At 40.5% G+C, this 25,802-nt stretch overlaps 1 protein-coding gene across 1 annotated transcript in view; it reads right to left on the reverse strand.

Moving 5' to 3' along the window:
- Positions 1-13,111: 13,111 nt before the first annotated feature.
- The window catches only part of LOC308290531 (1,4-alpha-glucan-branching enzyme-like), a 98,242-nt gene continuing 85,551 nt past the window's right edge, over positions 13,112-25,802 (reverse strand). The window contains exons 15-16 of the mRNA XM_080732404.1: positions 24,991-25,108; positions 13,112-14,524 (exon numbers count right to left, since the gene is read on the reverse strand). Of these exons, the coding sequence (XP_080588530.1) occupies positions 14,462-14,524; positions 24,991-25,108 (181 nt within the window). The 3' untranslated portion in view covers positions 13,112-14,461. The remainder of the gene's footprint in view (positions 14,525-24,990; positions 25,109-25,802) is intronic.

Genomic DNA, 25,802 nt, shown 5'->3' on the forward strand with positions numbered 1-25,802 from the left:
TTAACACTTGGGGAGCCAAACTCGTTCAGTGACGAGTTATGGCCACTAGATGTCACCCTGCCACAGGAAGTTATATCGTCGAGGGACGAGTCAACAAATAGTTAACTTTTCGAGACCGCAGCTTCCCTTTGCATGCCCTGAATCCATTACGTCACCCAGCCAGGGCAGGAAGCCCCCTGTCTCTCCCCACACGGAAGGATTTTACATGGCTTTAGATTCTACTTTGAAACATAAGAACGGCTTTATCTGAGAATGAGGTAAAAACAGCCCCATGGAGGCAGAGAGCTGATTGTTTTCACGGCGACACTTTACCGCGAATTTACCGCGATTTTTTTACCGCGAGTTTCGCGAGCGTTTGTAAACAAATGGAGTACCTCCTCAATCTTCTCTGGACACGCACGTGCACACGCACGAAGCTTGCGGGGCTCATCAAAACATAACGTAAGTCAATGGTGGCACCAGCAACAGCTATAAATGTTATAAACCTTGGCCGCCCATGTGTTAATGCAAACCCCATGAATGCCCCACCCTTTAATGCAAACCCCAATATACCTGTTGTCATAGGACCCGTTTTGACCATCTGTTTGTCTTTGTCCACTTATGCCCATATATGAAGATCTCTGCACACACAGTACCGGTTGCAGAAAACTCTGATGTCAGACTTTATGCCCATATCTGGAGAACGCGCGTGCCGGTGGGAAGAAGGGTTCTCGAGATACGCGGATTACATACATATATGGAGATCTCTGCACACACAGTACCGGTTGACCATCTGTTAGCCTTTGTCCCCACCCTTTAATGCAAACCCCAATATACCTGTTGTCATAGGACCCGTTTTGACCATCTGTTTGCCTTTGTCCCCTTATGCCCATATATGGAGATCTCTGCACACACAGTACCGGTTGCGGAAAACTCTGATGTCAGACATCAGCTCCCCATTCGGGGATTCATTTTATGCCCATATCTGGAGAACGCGCGTGCCGGTGGGAAGAACGGTTCTCGAGATTCACATACATACATACACATTCACAGAGATTTTTTGTTGACTCATGCGGCGTGAGAACGCGCGTGCCGGTGGGAAGAACGGTTCTCGAGATTCACATACATACATACACATTCACAGAGATTTTTTGTTGACTCATGCGGCGTACGTGATGTCAGAGCCTTTTATGAAGTGATGTCACAATGAGTCAGCGATTGTGCCGATTTCCTCAGGAACAGCCTGATGTCAACAATCAGCTCCGCGTAAGGAGATTCCGAACGTTTCGCGCCGCTTCGGGAAAACCGCATGCCGAGTCGGGCCGAGGCCCGGCACTGCACTCCGCGCCGCGGCGGGGAACGCGCGTGCCGAATCTGAAGCCGGTGGGACGAACGGTTCTCGAGATACGCGGATTACAAACAAACAAACAGACAGACAGACAGACAGACAGAGATTTGTCGCATTTATAGATAGATGTTTAACACCTCTCTAACACATACCGGTAATACTATATACTCACTCTATATAAATAACTCATACATAATTTTCTCCACTGACTAAACATAACGTCAAACTCCATTGTCTAGACTAGACACTGTACAGCAAACAGAGTCTACGGGTTCCATAGGCTAATGTGTGCTCCTAATGAACAATGAACAAGCAAAAAGAGAACAAATTAGAAGTACGGTCGGAAACATATGTCCTTAGATGTTGTGCAAGGGAGATTTGTTGCTCCAAAGGAACACCAGCCAGAGGTTCGGCGCTAAGCACAAAGGCATGGCATTGCACATGCATTCATGGCGGGACATGCTGTAGCAGAGCTAAAATAGGCAGGTGGGAAGGGAGAGGCCCTGCCCTCTTCTCCTCCAATCAGCTTGGCCGAACACCTGTGACACAGAGGGGGGAGGTGGGAAAATTCGGAATGGCAGTCAAGTCACATGTACAGTATACATACAAACTGAGCCTTCCAGAAAACCTGAATGGTTTTTCCAAACACAAATTTAAACTTACATATCCATTTAGATAATGGTGTATGTCTATCTATAATGGGTATGTAATGTTCCAGAATATGAGTTGTTTTTCCATGTCCTTGTCATTACCATGCTCACTTAAACTGCAAAATATTATAATCTGATAATATGGAACTGAATTTGTTTAATTCAAATTCTGCCAGATGACATTACAACTATAATGTAGCCTGCATGAGTCAGACAGATTAAGTATAAACAATTGGCACATCGATTTGAGGATATGAAAAGGCCACATTAAATTTGATTAACATTCATTGAAGCAAATGTTTTAATGCCTTATGGAAAATCAGAGATCAAGTGAGCTCCCAACTAACACCATACCAAAAAGTCCCCTCTGTCCATGTGACTGGGCAAGTTCAAAACAAAGTGTCATGTGAGAGTGATCATAAAAAGACAGGCTTCATGTGCAAAGAGACCTTTCCTTTTCTGGGATTCTGGTCATACTGAACACCTGTGGAGTCTGCACTGACCTTGAGACACAAAAGCTACATTACAACATGCAACAACCACAGTTGTTTTCAATGCCTCTGTCTACTATATACACTACACTACAGTACAAACAACAATGAAGGCAAATAGCACCAAAAGGAACTATTGGATTCATTCATCTGCATAAAACAGTTTCTGCATTGCCTTAAAGCAAAGCTTAATACAAAAAAAGACAAACATAAGATACTTTAGACTCAGAATAGGATTTCCATATAAATTATTGCCCTGAGATAAAACATCTTAGAAGGAATGCAAAAAGCACTGTCAGCTATTCCAACAGTTAAAATATCTGCCAATTCTTCTTGGCACACCTGCATATAGACAGTAAAAGGCAAAAGAAAGAGCATATTTTACGTTAATTATAGTAGTATAGTACTGTATAATATGAATAGAAATCTTACAAATTGAAGCTGGCAGACCTATAAATGACCACTATAGGAGCTGAACATCTTCGAAACAGTATTAAGTAAGAATTTAAACATTAAAACAAGGTATGAGGAAATAGAACAACAAATTAGGCAATACAAACAAACAGGTGCTAACATTCTTGAATGTAAGGAATCAACGAGATGAACACTGAACACAACTTGTATGCTTCTCATGGATCAATTATTTTCACGCCTGGTAAATATGTTGTGGTTAGTGACTTTAGATTGAGCCACAGTTCATGGCCAATGGCACAGTGGTCCATGTAGCATCACATAGACAGCCTGTAGTAGCCTATAGTCACTAGCGTACCATTGCAGTTGTTTCAACAATAATCAACAATAATGTTTCATATTGGATGCGTAGCAAAACACTAACCCATGAGTCCAGCTGGAACACAAACTATGCCTTTTCCACAAATATCTTGGACATAGTGGCCTATTATGTGAGAAGATTACAATCATGACCGCTGGACATGCAAGGATGCCAGACCAGACAAGACCAGAAAAAATAAAATAAAATAAAAAAATGACAAAGGTCTGCAGATGAAAAACTTAGACTTTTTAACAATGGATCCTAAAGGGGCACTCCACCACTTTTCATATAATTGGTCCTCACTCAAAAATAGCTTTTTTTTTTTTTTTTTTCTCAGAGGAGGGCTGTGGGTAGGTCAGAAACCCATCGTCTTGTGACATCATCGATTGCCAATCCAGCTTATAGAAACTGCAGGCTTTCTATTCCTGAAAAGTTGCAATTTTAAAGTGGAAGCCATTGTTCTCGCGATAATTAAAATCTAAATATTTTTTTCTAAAAAAAATATTGATATTTTTGGGGGGGGGGGGGGGGGGGATGATGATGTCACAAGACGATGGATTCTGAACTTCCCACAGCTCTCCTAGGAGACTTGGACTAAGTAGAAAATAATTGTGAAATTTTTTCATGAACATTAGTGAGGACCTATTATATGAATACAGGTTGAAAAGTGGTGAACTACTCCTTTAAGTGTGCAGAGACTTTTTTTCTTTGTGCATGAACAAGGAATGACTGTCATGGATCTGTATGTCTATAATACATTATAATCAAATGCAACACATAAATAGGCCTATTCCCTCCTTACTGTATGTTTTTATTGTGAGAATAAATACTGCATACAAAATTAAACTAGAATAAAATGTAGCCTATATTGGGAAGTAGTTTTTTTAACTGTTGCGTAGGTAGATAGATAGCTTACATGGATGTGTATCTAAATACGGTACATTTGATCTGACTGAGGGAACATAGGTTATCCTAAATAATGTAAACACTGCAGTTCACAATTGCTCTATTACTTCTGATAGTTTTTAGCTTACATAGTTTGCTGATATTGTATATGATTTTCCCAATACAGCCCCTTAAATGATTTCATGCAGGCTACAGTAAACTAAGCACATTACTGCGTTATTACTTAGTTAACAATACGGTAGGCTACCTCACATGTTTATCGTTAGGTTTTTCAGATTTTTATGATTCACTAGCTTGATTGAACAAGGACGTCGTTTTTGTTACTGGCTTTCAGACCATGATGGCATGAGCGGTAGGAAGTGTGTCGCTATAAAAGGCAATGTTTGGTGCCTCACACCGCACCACTCCATCGCCCTGGCTGGACAACATACATTAATTAGGCTACTTCAGTTTCTCTGAAGTTTCCGAAAGAGCACATAACACTCCTCAGAGCAGCCAGTTTTAGCTGTGGTTTGCACATTAGCGCCACACTAATCCAACTGTTTAGTGTAACTGGATGGATAAAATAAAATGCATTATGAGAGGGAGGCACCCGTTATTATTGCATCAGCAGGAAGACGGTTCCTTCCTCCCAAACGGAGAGGCCATGTGTGTGCGCCGTAGACTTTACGTGTGAAGCCTCCTTTATCATCCGTACGTAGGTGTCGCGTGCCAAAAAAAAGAACTGATCTACAAGCCTAACGACGCGTGGCGGTGCCATAGAGTATATGGGCGGTGCAGCGCGTTGTTAGCTTGTAGATCAGTTCCTCTTTTTTTTGGCAGGCGACACTTTAGTTTCGCGCTTAAGAATATATAAACTATGCGTTACGTTTTCTTTTTTGTGTTACATTACATGGTGTCTATCATCGATATTATAGACTTTAACAGCCAGCTGTTGAAGGCTCTGTAACTTACAGTCCCTTAAACATGTGCTAATAACTTAAAACCTGAGAAAAAGCACACAAACATTAACACATTCACAAAACTGAAAGTGACTTACCTCTTAAAAACGATGTGAAAAGTTGCGGCTGTGTTTCAATATAGGCTACCAATTGTATAATAGTTCTAAATAAAAAATAAATTGTAATTACAATGTAACTTTTTGACAGTTGATCCGATGTTAAAGGAAGAAGACAGATGGAAGTCAACCTGCAGAGTCCTTGGCTCCGCCCGGCTGTCGTTGCCTATGAGCTTGAGCTCCACATTCATCCCCTGCACTGGAAGTAACCTACACATCCACCACAAGATGGTAGTGTTTACAAAGGATTCCTGACGTCCCCCATAGTCCCCACATAGCTCAAAGAAGCACTCATACTTCACACATGACATACAACACACACACACACACACACACACACACACACACACACACACACACACACACACACACACACACACACACACACACACACACACACACACACATATACATAATTTTATGTAGTTATGTAGCGCGCATATTACATGTGTGTATTATTTTTTCCCCCTGTTCTTTATTTTTCCCACCTTTTTTCCCAGTTCTGAAAGTATTTGCCAGGGTGAAATCATAAATATTAATTGAGTTCTCATATCTGCACTCTGTAGACTGGGTCAGTTTTCCAGAAAGCTTGACCCCGAAGGCAAACTGCATTAGTTTTTGGCATGCAGTGGTTTTTAGGGATAGGACATTTAAATCTGCTGTAGCCTATTATGCTCAGTCAGTGCCTCAAAATTTAAAAATGCTAATGAAATGTATTTAACACATACCTTTTTGACTTAACAAGGTAGAGACATTTGATACACTAGAAGCTCGGCCGCCTGTTTGCCTGTGTCCATTTATGCCCATATATGGAGATATTGAAGCCCCACCCCGTCCTCACTCCGGTGTCGGAAGCGTTTTCCCCATTCATTTCTTCCATAGACATTTCATAAAGTATTTATTTAAACGTTTTTAAGCCTTGGACAAAGCCACCTCAGCTGGTGAGGAATCATGACAATATTCAATTTTTTTTAATGCAACGATTAATTAGAAAGCTGAAAAAAAGGGCAAGGTACAAGACTGTGTACATCATTATTTTAAAAATTGCGGAAACTACACTCCCAGAATGCATTGCGAATGACACTTGTTTCCTGAAATATAGGCCTATCCCTTAAATCACGCTCAGTTTAGTTATCCAGGCCAGCATATGGCCTGACATGTAGTGATTTTCATCTCTGTGGACGCTCTTATCGTCATCTTTAACATAGTGCATCATCTATCTATAAATGCGAGAAGTCTCTGCGTGTGTGTCTGTCTGTCTGTCTGTGTGTGTGTCTGTAATCCGCGTATCTCGAGAACCGTTCGTCCCACCGGCTTCAGATTCGGCACGCGCGTTCCCCGCCGCGGCACAGAGTGCAGTGCCGGGTCTCGACCCGACCCGACGCGCGGTTTTCCCGAACCGGCGCGAAACGTTCGGAATCTCCTTATGCGGGGTTGATTGTTGACATCAGGCTGTTCCGGAGGAAATCGGCGAAAGCTCTGACTCATTGTGACATCACTTCATAAAAGGCTCTGACATCACGTACGCCACATGAGTCAACAAAAAATCTCTGTGATTGTGTATGTATGTATGTAATCCGCGTATCTCGAGAACCGTTCGTCCCACGGGCACGCGCGTTCTCCATATATGGGCATAAAATGAATGCCCCCATATATGGGCATAAAATGGATTGCAGACAGACAGATACAGATATCTCCATATATGGACATAAATGGACAGAGGCAAACAGATGGTCAAAGATCTCCATATATGGGCATAAAATGGACGCAGACAGACAGATACAGATATCTCCATATATGGGCATAAATGGACACAGGCAAACAGATGTTCAAAACGGGTACTATGACAACAGGTATAATGAGGTTTGCATTAAAGGGGGAACCGGCACTGTGTCTGCAACATAGTTGGAGGCACAGACAGATACTCCATATATGGGCATAAAATGGACGCAGATAGACAGATATCTCCATATATGGGCATAAAATTGACCCAGAACTATAACTGCAGTGATCTCCATATATGGACATAAAATGGACGCCGACAGACAGATACAGATATCTCCATATATGGGCATAAATGGACACAGGCAGACAGATGGTCAAAACGGGTCCTATGAAAACAGGTATAATGGGGTTTGCATTAAAGGGCATCATTCCCTATTTACATTGTTCCGAGTTGGCCAGGTCGCCGACTAGACGCTGGGAATGACACTCGCTCACGGATTTCTGCTGAAGTGCAATAATCTGCCGGGAAGACAGGGGGCAGTAAGCTACTTCAGGGGTAACCGCAAGAAGAATAAGCTAGACCAATCACAGACGTTGATTTCACCGGATGTACATTTTTAGCAGTATGGGTAATGCAGTTCTTCTCCGTGCGATCTTGATTAAAACGTGTTTTTACTAAAACTAGAGTGATTGCATAGCCTACATACTCTGGGGTTCTACAGGAGCATATAGAACCATTTTACAACCACCAGCCTAGTGGCAAGTGTACATTGAATTGCTACGACTGTGTGGCTGATAATGAAAAACCCTATGGTGAAAATGAATGGGACGTTTACTTCCGACACCTCACGCTCTATACTGTACCTGTTGTCATAAGATCCGTTTTGACCATATGTTTGCCTGTGTCCATTTATGCCCATGGAGATATTTGTATCTGTCTGCGTCCATTTTATGCCCATATATGGAGATCTCTGTATCTGTCTGTCTGTTTTCCTTTCATGCCCATATATGGAGATCTCTGTATCTGTCTGTATGTGTCCTTTTATGCCCATATATGAATATCTCTGCTGTCGCTTTTTGTTTGTTTCTTCTTTAAGCAGAATACGCAGATGTCAGCAGCTAGATCTGTGACATCAGAACACGTCATACTGATGACATTCAATACGTAACCATGGCATTTTTTGTTGATGTCAACAATCAGCTCCGCATACGGTGATTCCGAACGTTTCGCGCCGGTTCGGGAAAACCGTGCGTCGCGTCGGGTCAAGGCCGGGCACGGCACTTCGCGTCGTGGCGGGGAACGCGCGTGCAGAATCCGAAGCCGGTGGGACGAACGGTTCTCGAGATACGCGGATTACATACATACATACATACACACGCGCACACACGCAGAGACTTCTCGCATTTATTGTAAGATTATACATTTATTTTGTAGATTTTCATACGTAAATGGAGAATTCAATTCCATATTCTGATACAGAGTGAAGTATTTGAGAAGATAGCCTATTGAAACTCATAGGCTTTATTGTGAAAATAAATAAGATCCAAAAGCAGGGTGCATAACTTCATTACAGACTGTGGTATCGTGTTCCTATATGAATGCCTACAAAAGGGTTAACCTGAAGGCAAATTGTGTTAAATGATGGCATACAAGGTTTGTAGGTGTACTGTATTGAGCTCAACTCATCTTTATGGAAATACATTATTTGAAAAACAAAGTAAGGAAATTATACACCTAGGATCAACCTGCAGGGCATATAGCAGATTTGAATTCAGCACCCTCAATACCCCTAGAAAACCATATAGCCTATGACATAAATTAACACGAATTGCCTTCAGCATGTTAAATATGCACATATTCAGAAATACTGCAAAGTCTACACCAGACCAACAAAAAGGTCCCAAAATGTAACAAAAACATATTTAGATTGAGAGACGCTTGGGCCTATCTAAAGAACTTGTATTAGCTGGTATAAACACTCCATTGTCATGTCCGCTTTAGATTTGAATATAATATGAATCCTACATGTATCATGACGGTGTCAGTGAAGAGGTCCAGTAGGTCAATTTCAAAGTGCTCTGTCCACTTACCAGTATTTATCAAACGGTATCAGCCTTTACTCTTGTATGTGTGACTGCTGCTGCAGTGGGCTTTTTCTAGAAAACATTCAAATTTTAAGATGTTAGACTTGAAGAAAGAGCAAGATAAATACCTTATGGTCATCTGGAATCCGGCAACAATAGGAATGGCCAGATGCTGCCACTGTATCGATGGCAGAACGAATAAAACGGAATCGTTGACTTCAGTGGCTTGAGTTTTACACAAAGACAAGGTGATTGAGACACTAACATCTTTGACAGATAAATCAAGTCTCCCATGTTATTTTTACTAGCTGGTAAGTAGCCTACATGAACCGAACCTGGACCTTTGCATATACATTTGACACACTTAAGAGTTGCATTAACACTCTGGACTTTTCTGTGGTATCTAATCCAGGAGGTAAATCTCAGCAAATCAGAAGGTCAGAGAAGTGGAGAGCAAAGTGTTATCTTCACTAGAACAGAAAACCAAGGCACCAAACGCGGCACTGCTAGAGATTAATTAATGATGCACTCAGCCTGCATGAAGGGGATCAGCCTCAATAACTCAACTGTCCACACACACAGTGAACCCTCCAGTGTTAATTAACTGTGAGCGTGAACATATAACCCAAATTGACCTGCAAGGGTCCATTTGGTTCCATTTGTACACTCTCTGAGGATTTTACTGTGTAATATTTCATCCAGCATCATCAAGCAAGTTAAATCTGCAGGACCTGATTGTTCCAGAGCCTAAAGCAGAACAGCCTCTTTACCTTCATCTGCAAGTTCAAATAAAAAAAGAACTCATCATGACAATGTAGGCTGACTGTAACTCTTCATATTTCCATAAACATAGTATATTTAGAACAGTGTGATATTATTACACTTCATAACACAAAAACTGTAGCCTATATACAATTTATACATCTAAGAAAATATCACACTACTGTAATATAATACTAACATGAACCAACATTAAGACATAGTCTACATACTAACATTAATAGTGACGGTAGCCTAATAATAATATTAACACTACAGGGAAATGATCACTTCCATGTTCATATTCACAGAAAACATACATACTGTACCACACAGCGGGACAGAGAGGGAAAATGTATCACAGATGCATATGAAGCTTCATCTACATACATTGGAGAAAGTAACTAAGTAACTTGGAGAGCAGGGATGGAATGGGAGAGGAGAGCAAAGAAATAGAAGGTGCTTGTTGTCACAAAGCTCTGGAAATCCATTTTTCCCCCTATCTTTTACTTTGTGACCCATAAATTGATGGTTATGGCACCATGTCGAAACCAGTCATGGTTATGGGGGATTGAAAAAAGGCTGCTCACAAAACTTTCATTCTTCTGGCAAATACTGTAGCGTTTATACTGCAGGAATCGAGTTGTGATTGCACCCAGCATAGCCCAGCCAAAATCCATATTTTTCCGCATATGAGAGGATTGGATCATTAATGGGATTTCAGTATTCATCCATATTAATACATACATACATTGTGAGAAATTGTATTTAACCTTGTTTTCCACATCTTGGATTTTCCCAGGCCCTGAAATTTCTGCACTGAGACTCTCAGTGTGAAGGGGGAAATCCCGGGACTACACATACAGAGCATCCTGTCATCTATCATTCAAGTCTCATTTTCTTCATAATGACACTTACAAGCCCTTGTAGTGTAGCCTTACTTATCTGCTTTTGTCCAATCCATTTCCCCTCGAGTCATTTCACTTGTCTCATTCCCTTAATATCTTCAAGAACTTGTGCAAGTACCAGCAGGGAAAGGTTGTGGTCTTGTGGAAACTGTTATTTTTATTTCTAAGGATGGCGATGTTGATCTGTGAGTCGATCAATCGGTCAATCTGTCCACCACTTTGGTCCCAGAATTCTTTGTGCCATTTCATGCTTCTTGGAGGATGAACCGTAATGATTTGTGGTGACCCCATTGGACTTTTTGGTGATCCCATTGTACTTCCTCTAGTGCCACTCTTAAGACTAAATTTCAAACTTTGCTCTCAAGATAGCTAATAATTTAATTGCCAGATTGGAGGATAAGCTCCTACATAACACACACACACACACACACGCACACACACACAGGAGAGACATGCAATGCAACTGGGACTCAGAGACAGATTCCAATTGGAGTCCTAGCTCTTCCCAAGGAGCACATGGTCTTTGCAGCAACTGTCTGAGCCATAAGGCAATCCTAAATATTAAATGTGTTATTCAAGATACGTAGAGGATATGCTGCCCATCTGGACAGCTCCATGTACAGCCTCTCAAGGGTCACCAATGACCGTGGCTTGGAACAGGACCACTTCGCGCACGTCATGCCCAAAATCTGACTCAAAAGAAGAACTATCACACGCAGGGTAGAACTCAATTATACTGCAAAACTGCTGAAGGTGTCCAATCTGTCCATGTTTCCAAGCAGCAGACTATACTGCGAGCCATAACTATTCTATAGGGATAGGGAAATACAAGACAATATAATGCAAGGCCTACAAAAACATATAGTGTATAATGTTGTATTAGCCGACCTTTTCATTGACCGGAGTCCCCCAGGGGTCTGTTAGTCTGTACCAAGACCCCTCATTATCCCCCTCTATACCAAATCTTTCAGAAAATAGACGATCTAAAAGCGCACAAACTCTCTCTCTCTCTCTCTCTCTCTCTCTCTCTATATATATATATATATATATATATATATATATATATATATATAAAATATCAAATACATCTAGTTCACTGTCAATGTCTTTCAGTATGTATTTACTGCTCTTCATTCTCTGCACACAGCCAAATGATGTTACTCAGCGTAGGGAGAAAGTAAACAATCTGTAGAGCAGTGTACCTGTACCCCTGCACTGTGCATAATATTAACTTTTATCATTATAACCTGTTATAACAAACATGGTTACTGTATTCATGAATACATAAATATGCTATGCACAGTACAACACTAGCATCCCTATTCTAACATTTGGCAAAAATAGCTGTGCAATGTATTGTGCAAAGATAGAGCCTTTGGGTATCCGGTCAACTAAGTATAGGGTTTAAGTGGTTGATTTCTCCATTTGCAATTCCATTTGGTTACATTTGGACACTCTCAAGAGTTAAATGACACAAGGATTATACAGTGTAGATTCACAGGGTCCATGGTACATCTAATATTAACTCCAATGTGAGTGTATAGAATACAATTGAGGCCTCTTAAGTGGGGGTTCTAAAACACACTCTTGTTGATTGCAAGTGGCACTTTAGACCTTGAACGCCACAAGATCTGAAGACTGAAATGACTATGCAGATTTAGTGGCATTTCATAATGAGTAGGAACTCAACATATATAATAAACAGCTTTTGTAACAGGTACTTGTTGGCAAGAAAAGAGAGGGGAAACACCTTCTCCAAGGACACCCAAGCCCTAAGATTTCCATAACAGTGGATTGGAACAGCACCACTGGTGACACTACAGGTCCAGTTCATTCACACAATGCACGTGGGCAGACACAGACACTATTTTAATGCAATCAGCCACAATAAAAATGACATCACGCAGCAGTTACTGTGCATCAGTCAGACGTCAGTTTTACTTTCAAGAATAAATAGAGACAACTCATTTTGGCAGAAGCAAAATGACAGTGACACTGGGTCAGACAAGAGAGCTGATTAAACACTCCTCTTCAGGCTCACACAACTGGGCTCTTTCACTCATTTGAAATTTATGCAAAGTATTCCACTCTATGCTTTTCAAGAGGTGGCCAAAAGGCTTATTTTGAATGTCTGGTGTTATACAAAAAGAAGTGACGTGCTCCAAGATACCTTTGTTTAAACATCGGAGAATGGTCTTGAATATAAATGCCTTTTCTTCAGCAGCGGGATGGCAGATCAAATCCTGCCATATGCTACATTACACTGGTGTAAATTGCTCAGAACCTGCAGCAATGCAGAGGGTTTAAGTCACAGTATTACAGCATCCATGGCAGTAAATCAAGACATTAGATTGTATATGAGACAGCCAAAAATGAGCTTGTCTCTCTCACACAGTGTAATATTGCTCTGATAAAGACGAGCACCAAATACTCCAGTAACAAGTCGCGAGTTCAATGCACAGCCGTTTATATTTGGAGGACTGACTTTGAGAAGAAAACATTAGAACTGATTTATTTTTCTCCAACATTAATGCCATTTGCAATAACCTGAAAAGGATGAAAGCACAAAGCCATATGAAAGATCACATAATGACACTTCTATTGTGCGTTGGGGGGGGGGCGCAAAGCAGTTGTAAGACAGGATACAAAGTGACCTACCATAGCAGACATTCTTAGATAGTATTCTATTTTAAATCCTCTGTGGCCTTATTACACACAAAGAAATCTTATTCCAGATAGAATGGCACCTTTAAAGTCCTCCAAGCAAAGTCCTCCAAGCATCATTCTCTGTGAATAGGATTACACTGAACTAGAACCGTCAAAATGATTTCATCCGCGAAAGCTAGTGAGATGTGACACACGGACACTAGTACATTGCTTTTTTGGGGAACAAAGACAAAAAAAGACCAAATCACAAACGGCGAAGCACACCATCACCTATGTAAATTAGGTGATTTGATCAAATTGCTTTAGCAGCAAATTGCTGGTTTAATAAGTAGGCTTTAAATGACTACTTAAATGTTCCCTGTAGCTGCATAAATCTAAACATTACAACTGTTTTAATGTAGCTACCCACGGTGGAATATAATTCAAAGCAGCTCATTACTTTGTGCAAATTACAATATCCTTATTCTTACAATACCCCACAGTTTGCATTAACACTAATAGAGTACAAGTGTTTAAATACCCAGAAATGTTTTCTTTTTTTTTTTTCCAAGTGCAGTGCATTCAATACATAGACATCTTTTCCCATCTAAAAAACTAAACAAAGTGTGCCATGATGTTAGCATTTAAATACAACACAACCAAATCAAAATAAAGTTTCATCATCAGTGGAAGCAAGTGCAACGTTTTATATGTTAACTGTGACACAGCTACTACTGGCCAAGCACTTCAGGTTAAATGCCAATTCAACAGAGCCTGTAAAAGGACTCTGGTTAGCGGTGGACGGACTCAGCAGGATTTGGAGTACAGTAATAGCGTCTAGCCACTGGGTAGGTTGGACTCTTCCCAAATGGACATACACAAATGACCTGGATCTGTTTAAAACAAGGTTGAATTTTTACCACTAGAGCTAACACAGCATTTACTGCAATGTTGTTTTTGTAATACATGGGGAAAACAAATTAATTCTAAAAACTAAGATTAATCAAATACATCAGAATAAGTGCTTTTGTGCAGTGTACGTGGTTGACATGCAGAAGGCGGCAAATTTCTTTAACACTCGGGTTGAGGTTTGTAATCCATTCCTGATCCCAGTCTCTGCAGAGACAATCACTCTCTAATAACAGTAATCTATCTCCTCGTTGGCCAGGACAATAGCTGTTCTGCAGGGTACGTAGATCTGGGAGAAAGACAGGGAAGAAAGCAACACAGTGAGACGACAATAAGTAAATACATTAAAAACATTACTTTACGAAACCTTTCAACTCTTTGCTCACAATGTGTTCCGTTGCAAATCTATCTTGTAGATCTGCTAGGACATAGGGGTTCAAGTGGTTAATTGTGTTAAAAAGACAGGAATTTTTCATCAATTGAATTGTATTGAATCTTCTGAGTCACTGTATACTGTATTATACTTTGAATGTCATGATGCGACAGGTTGTGAGCTTGTACTGTAGATCGGCTATTACAGATAGTTTTGTCATTTTCTGAAAATATTAGATATTAGACATTTGCATATAATGACATGCCTAAATGGGGGTGGCGGGTTGAAAATGTTAAAATGTGTAATGTGGGTGTACCATTGGTCCCTTGATGATGTGGGATGTTCATTTCTCACAATCAAGATAGATTTCACAGGTGAACAAAGAGCAGGATGTAGAGAAGCGAGAGGGACAAGTATCGATATCTACCGTATACAGATATGATGTCATTAGACCGCAACAGGAAACCAGCTCTTTAGAGGAGTAAGTGCAAGGTATTCAGGAAGAAGACTTAATAGTAGGAATGGTACAATCCAAATCCCAAACTTTTTGGCAGTTACATTAAGACCTCTGGGTGGCATTGGAGTTTAACAACCAAACAACCAACAACCGCATGCACGCACGCACACACACAGACACACATATATACTGTATATATCTCATGGATTATTCACAATCAATATAAAGAATTGTGTGAATCATTCCCTGTTGGCTTCAGCAACTCCACTTTCCTCAAGGAGGAAATAATGGTGTAGTAAAGTTGGTACTGATCAATGAATGAGTCACACATACTGTGGCACTTCCTTTTCACATCCTGGCTATGTTGTAAATGTAAGGAATTCTGAGAAGATAACGCTCACTGCTCTGCTACTGATAACTTCAGAAGTTATGCTGAAAGGAGAAAAAACAAACATGGTGGCATTGTCAAGAAAGGGGGAAAAATATAACATTTTCTCTGCAGACGTCAAAACACACAGTACAAATAATTCCTTGGGAGGGAAGTAGTTCAGAGTGGTGCATCTAATCATGCCTTTGATCAATCCTATTTTTATTCACAGTCCAGAGTGTAGTTCAGAGGCAGGGGATCCACTGTGTATACCGTAAATCGCTTTAAGATTCATGTCAAAGCACAAGTCAACCAGACACAAATGTTACTGTATTTCCCAATAGAAAACACGAGACTGAAAAGAGAGCACGGCTGTAAACAATTCAATCACCCCCTGAACTCCTTAAGCCAGCCCTCTGCATCGGTTGTTGTGTGTGGAGCATGGATGTGTTTCTCTGGCAACTGTTTGGCACAGAGGGAAGGGAGCAGCTCGCAGCTCAAACACTGACACAGACATTGGTGACTAATTAAATAGTCACAGTGGGAGAGCCTCCACGCAGAAGCACCACGGAGAGACCGATGAATCATTGCACCTGTTTAGACAAAAGCTACCACTGTGTCTAACCCAGAATATGTCAACAGCTTTTATTTCCACCAAATGGAAAACAATAGCGACCAATTCAAAATCAATCTGTGAATATAGGGCAGGCAGCACAGAGTCCCAACTGTCCCATCACATACATTATAATTAACATTTTACCAATCGCCATCATGGAAATGGAGTCACAAACGATCCAGGGCATTTCAGACCTACAACACAACCTTACCACATGCAGCCTGTTCAGTCTAGCCAACATTTGAAAGGTATCCAGCATTTACAGTACATTGGAGTGGGTTATATAGTGCTGTACATCCTTTCAGCTGGACACAACAGAACCCTTTAGTATTATTATTATTCTGACAATTTGATTGGTCGGTACACTCAGTGTCTGATTCACATAATATTACTTCACGTAGCATAAGATTCTGATAAATTTATCCTAAATTAAAATGGTGGTCCGCGGTTAAATACATTTGGGGGTCCATGGCCTTTGTCTTCCTGGAAAGTTAGCAAGCTGAAATAGAAGCTATTGCTCTTGCATTATATATATATAAAAAAGAAAAAGAAAAGAAAAAACATAACAGAAATGACAATCTCTCAGCCCCACTGCCCTTGCGTTATTGTAGGAATAAATACCAGAATCACCAGGGAGGAAGTTGATTAATTATTATAGTGGAGTATAGCTAATACAAAAGATGAAGCATCCATGCAATGAAAAACAAACGTCAAAAAGTTGTTTTGTAATTAGTCAAGTAGAAATAAGTTGCAGATCTCACCCTCAGTGGATTTGAATGCCTGATTTATGCTCCGTTGTACAACGGCAGACAGAAAATAGCAGATCTATAAGCTCATGCATGACAAAGTATTAATCCGTCTTAATGCATAGGATCAAGCGTTGATCAAGCGTTTTGTTCAACATTGTTATGCTCTCATCTATTAGAATGTTGAAATGATCAGATAAGCTTGTGACTATCTCTGCTAACTGAGCTTTGATTGACTGATTGAATTTATTAGAAGTTTGCATAGAAAAACGTACAGTTTCATGACAGTACAGTTCACTGGTACAAGGTCAACTAAAAGGATAAGCTCAAGTAAGCCTAGACTTAGTTAAATTGAGATCATTTTTTTAACTCATATAACATTGAATGACAGACAGATAGCTGACATCTCCAAATATTGCGACCTTGCGATCTACGCAGCTCCACCAGTCGTTGGGACACTGAATGAGAAGTTGTCGGGTCTTTCTGGCAGATCATAAGGCTGTCCTTATGCAATTCTCAATCACTTTCAGTTTCTCATTATGTTTTTTCCACAGAGCAGCACTGTTATCAATTGCCTTTTAAATAGTCAAGTTCAGACATTATCTGATCTTTTTCTTTTCACTTTGACTGCTATCATCCTTTTCTCTGCCTAGTTTGAATTGCATGAATTTGTAGCATGGTTATGCTCTGAATATGAATATTTTCATCAGCCATGATAAGTTATTTGACCAAATATAGTCTTTTTAGGATATTAATCACATTGTAGCTGGCAGTAAAAAGGGGTTTTCATTATCAAAAGATGAAAGATCTCAACAAACATTATGCCAAGAGGAAGACAGACACATGCACGCACACACACACACACACAACATACACAAATCCTCCTAAGACCTAAGTGTATCAGTGTATCATTACATGGACATTTTAACCAAATGTTTGTTCCTTTTCACCTCGATACCTTGCAGCAACAGGATTCTTGTACATTAATAGTTTAATACAATATAAATATAATAACCTCCCTCCCATAAAAAAGTAAAGGTTCCTTTTTTCTCTGTGTGACACGCATGTGCTCGCTCGCACGTGCACACACACACACAAAACATTTTAATAATTTCAATTGCTTTGAATAGCTGTGTTCATGGTGGGTTTGATGTGTGTTCTGCTATGTTGTTAATTCTACTACAGCGGGTGCTGTTATTGCTAAGTTATCGTTATATGGGTTCTTTTATATGCTCAGTGGTCCAATACTGCAATTAACAACTAGCAGGCTTCATTCAAAAAAAGAAGAAGAAACCAAAAAATCCTTAAACCAGGGATATTCAACTAGATTTGGCAGGGGGCCACAATTGTAAATTTACAACAAGAACACAACATGTGTTTTGAGTGCAGTTCATTACCAGCCATCTCCCTCAATTTGTAGCTACCTATTTTTGGAGCTGTGTGCAGCTCCCTATACGTGGCTGTGTGGGTCTGTGTGTGTGTGTGTGTGTCTGTCTGTCTGTCTGTGTGTGTGTCTGTGTGTATGTAGCCTGACTTCGGCGCGTAACTAGTGCCGCACCATTTACGCCACTCGCGCAATATATACATCAAAATGTGCGGCTCGGCCGGGAATGGTGTTCTATTACCTTTCGTTCCGATCCGCCTTACCATGCCGACGTAATCGGCAAAAAACGACGCTTAATTGTCCCCATTGACTTATAATGGGACAATGCAAGAAATCACTTTCAAGTATTTTTCTCTCGTAAACCATAGGAGCTACAGTTTCAAACCTCGGAGAGGAGATTCATAATGATTTTAAGAATGAATCGAAAAATAATTACATCACTCGGCCTCATGGTGGCGCTATAACGGCCCACTTTACGTTTTGCCCCGTAACTCTTGAACCGTAGATCGGAAAATTAAAATTCTCTTTTCCCTGGATTCCTTGGGTCAAGACGCATCTCCCCATATAGGCCACGCCCATTTGCGCCAGGATAGATTTTCCGCTTTTTTTCCCTGGATTCCTTGGGTCAAGACGCATCTCCCCATATAGGCCACGCCCATTTGCGCCAGGATAGATTTTCCGCCATCTTGAATTTTCTCCAAAACACACTTTTTGCTCCTTTTCCTACATATTTTCTTCAAATGTCACAAAAATCGGTACACATGATCTACACACACACACACACACACACACACACACACACACACACACACACACACACACACACACACACACACACACACACACACACACACACACACACACACACACACACACAGCTCCACTTCACACGGGTGTGATTTTTAGACTCCAATCACCTAATAACATCATGACTCTCTCTCTCTCTCTCTCTCTCTCTCTCTCTCTCTCTCTCTCTCTCTCTCTAATGAACATAGTGAGGACCGATTATATGAAGATAGGCAGAAAATCAGTGAAAGCTACTGTACATCCCTATTCCCTACTTCAGTGGCACATCAACAGGGAGTACATGCCATCTCCCATCTCCCTCAATTTGTAGCTACCTATTTTTGAGTTTGGAGTGGACTCCAATAACCCAATAGCGTCATGATGCTCCATACAAACACAGAAACACTTTCACCTTGCCAGCATGGCTCCACTAGTCTTCAAAGCTTGTGCAGTATAAGTCTGGCATAGATATTATCCTCTTAAACATCAAAATGTGTAAATGCAGTATGAAGCAGTATGTCACCAAAATGGACATAATATTACCATTATCGTCCTATAGGACCTATTGCACAGAACAATGGACATCATGTTGTGCTATAGCACACAATGGCCCCTTAATTATTAACCATTAATACATTTGGGTTAATGGTTATGACAAACGTTCAAAATGGAATTTGGCCCGCGGGCCGCCAGTTGAATATCACTGACTTAAACCTTTTATTAATATTAGAAATAGTTGCCTTTAAATATTTATTTTAGTATTGGGGTTGCAGTCAACCTAAAGCCTGCAAGAATAATAATTACACTGTTGCCTAAACCCTAAACTGTGTGAACCATGCTTGTTGCTGCTACACGTGTGCCATATATTATACTGTTGCTCCCTTACACCCGCAACTCCTCCCTTTTTTTTCCTTTTGCACTCTGTGAAATCCTGTGGGTGAATTCAACTCAGAGATTTGTAGACCCTGGGTCTACAAAAAGTTGAGAATAAAAAAGAAATAGATGGATTAAAAAAAACAAAAACCTTCCTTACCTTACTAGAGGTGAGTGAACAGTAACTATCTTTTGTCTCAGAAGCATTTGGGTTTGGGTAAACAGTAATTATCTCTTGTCTCAGAAGCCTTTCGTGTGTAGTATATGATGATAAAGAAGAGAGTAGGGAAATGTACCATAGCTCATTAGTAAAATGTAAACTGCACAGTTCTTGCCTATTAAAAATAATACCAGTAGACATATCACTCCTAGGATGAAAAAAGGACGGATCAAAGCACAAGTGTTGCTAACTTATTTGAACCCAACAGTGCTGGCAGAGGATAAAGAGAGCAGCTGTATGAGTAAATGTAGAATCCATTACCGTGTCTGTCTCCAGCCTGCAACATTATACAACCTTTCCCCACCAGAGATGTGAAGAATTCACCAGAAGCATGAATGGTATAAACACAACATGGGACTATTAAATAACACCCAGAATATTTTTAAATAGTTATCGTATTCCAATATAACAGCCAATTAAGAAATTCACGTTTAAGCATATTGCTGTGTTATATATACTACATGTCAGCTTTCAGGTCTCATTTTCAAATACTGTAACTTAAATCATTATTGCGGATCTTACCTTCCATATTTGGAGACTATGGAATTCAGGAATTGATCAGATGTTAAAACAGTTGAGTAACAGTTCTCTGGAGAACTTTTCCTTGCCATCACTGGCGGATGTACAGTACATTGTTCTTCTAGGATCATCCTATTAAATGCATTCTAAGCCTGGCCAGTGATGCCTTCTTTGAGAATATGAGATCTGAATATCCTTCAATACCGAGGGAGCGGAGGCCATTGGGAGACGCTATAAAAATACTTATGGGAAGAAGTTTGCGGCAACTTTGAAAGTAAAATAAAACAAGGCTTGAATGGCCACCTTTTTTCACACCCCCACAGAGGCTCTTGTCTGATTATTGGATATTTCATATCCAGGTAGGCTGGCGGGAGTTGGAGAAGAGGATGTGGTGTGCAAGAATAAAGCCTTACTGTGCACTCTCCATAAGCACAGAAACAAATAAAAAATATATTTATATCGGTGATGACGACGGAGGCACGCCGTGTCGAGCGTTGCGACGGTCGCATGAGCCGACTCAGCGCCGTTACCGAGTTTTGTGCACCGACTTTCGGCACCTCCGCACGGTCCAAGTGAACACAGCGAAGTGGCCCCACCGTTGTGCTTAGGTTTGTTGACAAACGCCAGGTCGCAGTTTAGTCACAATCTCTTGATAAAATGTTTCGATATAATACTCATAGACAGACCGAAACAACACTTTTTATTTTTTATTTTATATAAATGAATTCAAATTTAACTCTCTGGTTTCTCGGGCGCGGCGACATGGACCAACAGCTTTTTCTCTGGATTCTCGGATTGAGGCAGTGAATGAGTTTCAAGTAAAGATATCTATATGTAGACATATAACATAATGTAGACATACTCTGTTTCAAGTCAAGTCCAAAATTTAACTAGAGTAAAAGTACAAAGAAGTGTTGGTGTATAAATACTGTATACTTAAGTATCAAAGTACGTAAATGTACTCAAATCTTTCCAAATGTGTTGAATTTTTTAAAGAAAAGCTGACAACGTGTAACCTAAACCATTGTATCAGTATACAATAGGGCTTAAATATGAATGATTTAAATCTGCAAAGTAACTACAGCAGTAACTAAAGCAAGCGCATAATTGTAGTGGTGTAAAACTAAAATGTACAATATTTGGCACTGAGTCATTTAAAGTATTTAAAAATCACACCCGTGTGAAGTGGAGCTGTGTGTGTGTGTGTGTGTGTGTGTGTGTGTGTGTGTGTGTGTGTGTGTGTGTGTGTGTGTGTGTGTGTGTGTAGATCATGTGTACCGATTTTTGTGACATTTGAAGAAAATATGTAGGAAAAGGAGCAAAAAGTGTGTTTTGGAGAAAATTCAAGATGGCGGAAAATCTATCCTGGCGCAAATGGGCGTGGCCTATATGGGGAGATGAGTCTTGACCCAAGGAATCCAGGGAAAAAAGAATTTTAATTTTCCGATCTACGGTTCAAGAGTTACGGGGCAAAACGTAAAGTGGGCCGTTATAGCGCCACCATGAGGCCGAGTGATGTAATTATTTTTCGATTCATTCTTAAAATCATTATGAATCTCCTCTCCGAGGTTTGAAACTGTAGCTCCTATGGTTTACGAGAGAAAAATACTTGAAAGTGATTTCTTGCATTGTTCCATTATAAGTCAATGGGGACAATTAAGCGTAGTTTTTTGCCGATTACGTCGGCATGGTAAGGCGGATCGGAACGAAAGGTAATAGAACACCATTCCCGGCCGAGCCGCACATTTTGATGTATATATTGCGCGAGTGGCGTAAATGGTGCGGCACTAGTTACGCGCCGAAGTCAGGCTACATACACACAGACACACAGACAGACAGACAGACAGACACACACACACACACAGACCCACACAGCCACGTATAGGGAGCTGCACACAGCTCCAAAAAAAATAGAAATACTCAAGTAAGTGTACCTCAAAATTGTACTAAAGCACAGTAAATGTAGTTCCATTCCACCACTGTTCATTCCCCATGCATCCCTGACAGTGCCAACATTAGCAGATGACTTGTTAACTAAACTTCACATTTTGGCCGGGAGAGACGACAGGGGAGGAGGGGCAAAGCGTTGGTGCTTGAATTAATAAGAGTGAGAAAAGATGTAAGAGAATGTGTAATTTCGCTCCTTCACTGACGAAAGCTGAGCTAATACCGTAGAGGGGGAAGAGGCTTTTAACCACGGCAAACTGCATCTTAAATAATGCTGTAAATAACGCTTTTAATGGAAGCGGGAGAACATTGCCAAGTATGTTTCTGATCCATTACTGTATTGATTCCAACTCTAAATATGGAGAGATATTCTCTATCACTACAGCCAGCACTTTGTGTGCAGATCGGTGCAGATCCCTTCCAAGATCCCAAGGTGAAGTTCAGCTTAGGTTCAGATAAACACATCGAATGTGCTTTATCAATTCTGGCCCTAAATCATATTTCATAGGCCGCCAATAATTCATAGACCAATTTGCACATATCAATATGTTTAAATTAATTTGATTCACTAAAAATAAAATCTATTTACCTTATTCATAAACATCTTACTGCCTGTAGGGCTTTCGGCATGAAGGGAAAAAACCACGTCAGGGAAAATGTAGTGTTGCAAACATGAAGAAAGTCCTGGAGCGCTGTGCTTGAAATGCATATCAGTGTTTCTTTCTATATAGGTTGGTCTATAAGGACCAACCTATTTCATGCCATTAGCCTTCAGCAGTCTCTATGATGGAAGCCCAGTGGTTTCACTTGCCCTGATATTTTCTCCCCGCAGTGAAGCTGTGCAAGTTTCAAGAGTCATACAGATGAAAAGGTAAGTTCTAACGCTATGAATAATGCACATTGTTTGCTGGGGAAATCTGAAAGTGCAGTATATATCAGATGCACCTCAGTCTCATGACTCCGGGACGACGGCCAACTTGAGTAGCACAAAACATGCATGCCAAATGTTATATTCACAAACACAGCCTCAGAGCCAGTGGCGAAAACCACAAACAATTCATACCATCCCCAGTTGCTAGCCTTTATATATATATATATATATATATATATATATATGTATATATATATATATATATATATACACTGCACCCATACTGGATCGTTTTCTTGAGGCTACATTAAAAGCTAATCATATTAATGAGGAAGTCGATGAATTATAAAACAATGGTTAAGCGGAGAGTCTCAGTGGCATAAAGCCAGTGCTGGCAGCCACCAACCTCAATCTCTTTTCCTTTTTCTCCCAATTTAGTTGTTACACCAATTCCCAATCATCCCCACACTTGTAGTCCCCTGTCACTGCCAACACCTACATGTGGTCGTGTGGGAGGGTGTAGACAAGTACGTGTCTCCTCTGATACACTTGAGGTTGCCAGCCACTTAATTTTCTGCTGACAGTCAGGAGTTTCACCGGGAGGGCCTAACACATACAAAAGAACACGCCGTCCCAGTGGTTCCCAAACAATGGGTTGAGACCCATTTTTGGTTCGCAGGCCCATTTGTATCGGTCGTGAGTAAATATCTATTTATTTTCAGAGCACTGTTTCTAGTTTTTTTTTAATGTTTCCTACAAATATATTTCAAAAGGTCTTTGGAAAATAAAAATCCCACCTTTTTCAAAATAATTTCAGAAAACAAAAAACACAATATAAAGAAAGAAATAGTGAAAATAGCAGATGCAACACGAACGCGTTGTGAGCATGGTTGTGAGTGTCACAATTTCAGAAACAGGGCTAATGGTTAATTCATAAATTAAACGTATCTAAATTTCGGGGACACTTTTGGGTCTCAAGCTGAAATAGTTTGGGAATCTCTGTGCTATCCAAGCACAGGTAGTTCTTCTCCCTGCTGAACCCTTACCAACCTGTAGGAGTCACTAATGCAGCAGCTGAGATCACCCTCCCCGCCCAGCTTCCCATCCCTCAAACACTGCCATTTGTGGTCATTGGGGCTGGACAATTAACCAAAAATATATCAAAACCACTACATTCACACTTGAAACATAATATCGCCGCTGCTGGGTGGAAACCTTGTATGTAACCTACACTGTTACTTTTCAGGAAATGGGGGGGGGAGAAGAACCTGTGTTCCAATCGATCCAATGCTCTTATTTAGTCACAAGTTCTTGTTAATACTTTTCTTTGGATCAATATTTATAAAACCCACAGACACACTTAATCTTTTATACTTTCAAACATGTTTCAAAGATAGCGAAAATAACCCATCTACCAGCTCATAGTCATAACACATCGCTACTTGTGCTGCAGTCTTGTATGTTGAAGTACAGTTGGGCATTGATACAAAATATACATACATCTGTGAAATATGGAGCAACGAAAACCACATGAGATATTTCTCAGTTACGGTTAAAACTGTACATTTCAGTTGGCCTTCGAATGAAAATACTCACCAGCATAGAGTTGGCCTGGCCGTTGAAGGGCTGGGCCTCTGTGAAGAACTCTGTGTTGTGGTCCAGTCGACCGTGACCACCATAGAGAATCTCATCAGTGTCCAGCTTGATTTTGTATCTGGGCTGGAGTTAAGGAGCACTGGTGTACAAGGCAGGATGTTACATTGTACTAGGGGGTCCCCAGAGTTACTACAGGGGGTCCTCCAAATCTTTGAGTGATAGAAAGTTTTTCTTTTCTCCTATTTTATATGAACCACTTGAACCCTAGTGTCCATATTCTGAGAACTTTAGCCAAAAATAGCAGATCTACAAGCTCACAACGCCTTGCGTTACGTGGTGTTGTGAGCTTGTAGATCGGCTATTGTCGGCAAAGAGGTTCAGTATAGGGGGGAAAAAGAGCAGACTAAGTACATAGTGAAATGTCAAGTTTATAAAGTATTGAAGGTTCAATTGGTTAAATATCGGAAAACACTAATTGACATGAATCCAAAATACACTGATGATTGTGCTGTCAAACAATGAAACTATATGGAATCTATGAACAGGTTGCTTCATCTCTCTCTCAACTAAGGGGTCCTTGGCCTGAAAACATGTCTGTATGTGTCTATGAAGTTAACACTACTCTAATAGACCACGGGGTGGGGTTATAATATGCAAATTTGCCTTCCCTGTGTATTGTTGGTTACTAAAGCTGAAAGCCTCCGAGTCAAAAGGCCCAACTGAAAAACACTGATTAAATGACATCATATAATCAACCCCTCCCCCTTTACCATACACCCAACACTGTGGGTGTGGTTAACTTCAGCTGGGTC

Source organism: Nannobrachium achirus, assembly GCF_963921795.1.
Source record: "Nannobrachium achirus genome assembly, chromosome: 8".
Classification (NCBI taxonomy): Eukaryota; Metazoa; Chordata; class Actinopteri; order Myctophiformes; family Myctophidae; genus Nannobrachium; species Nannobrachium achirus.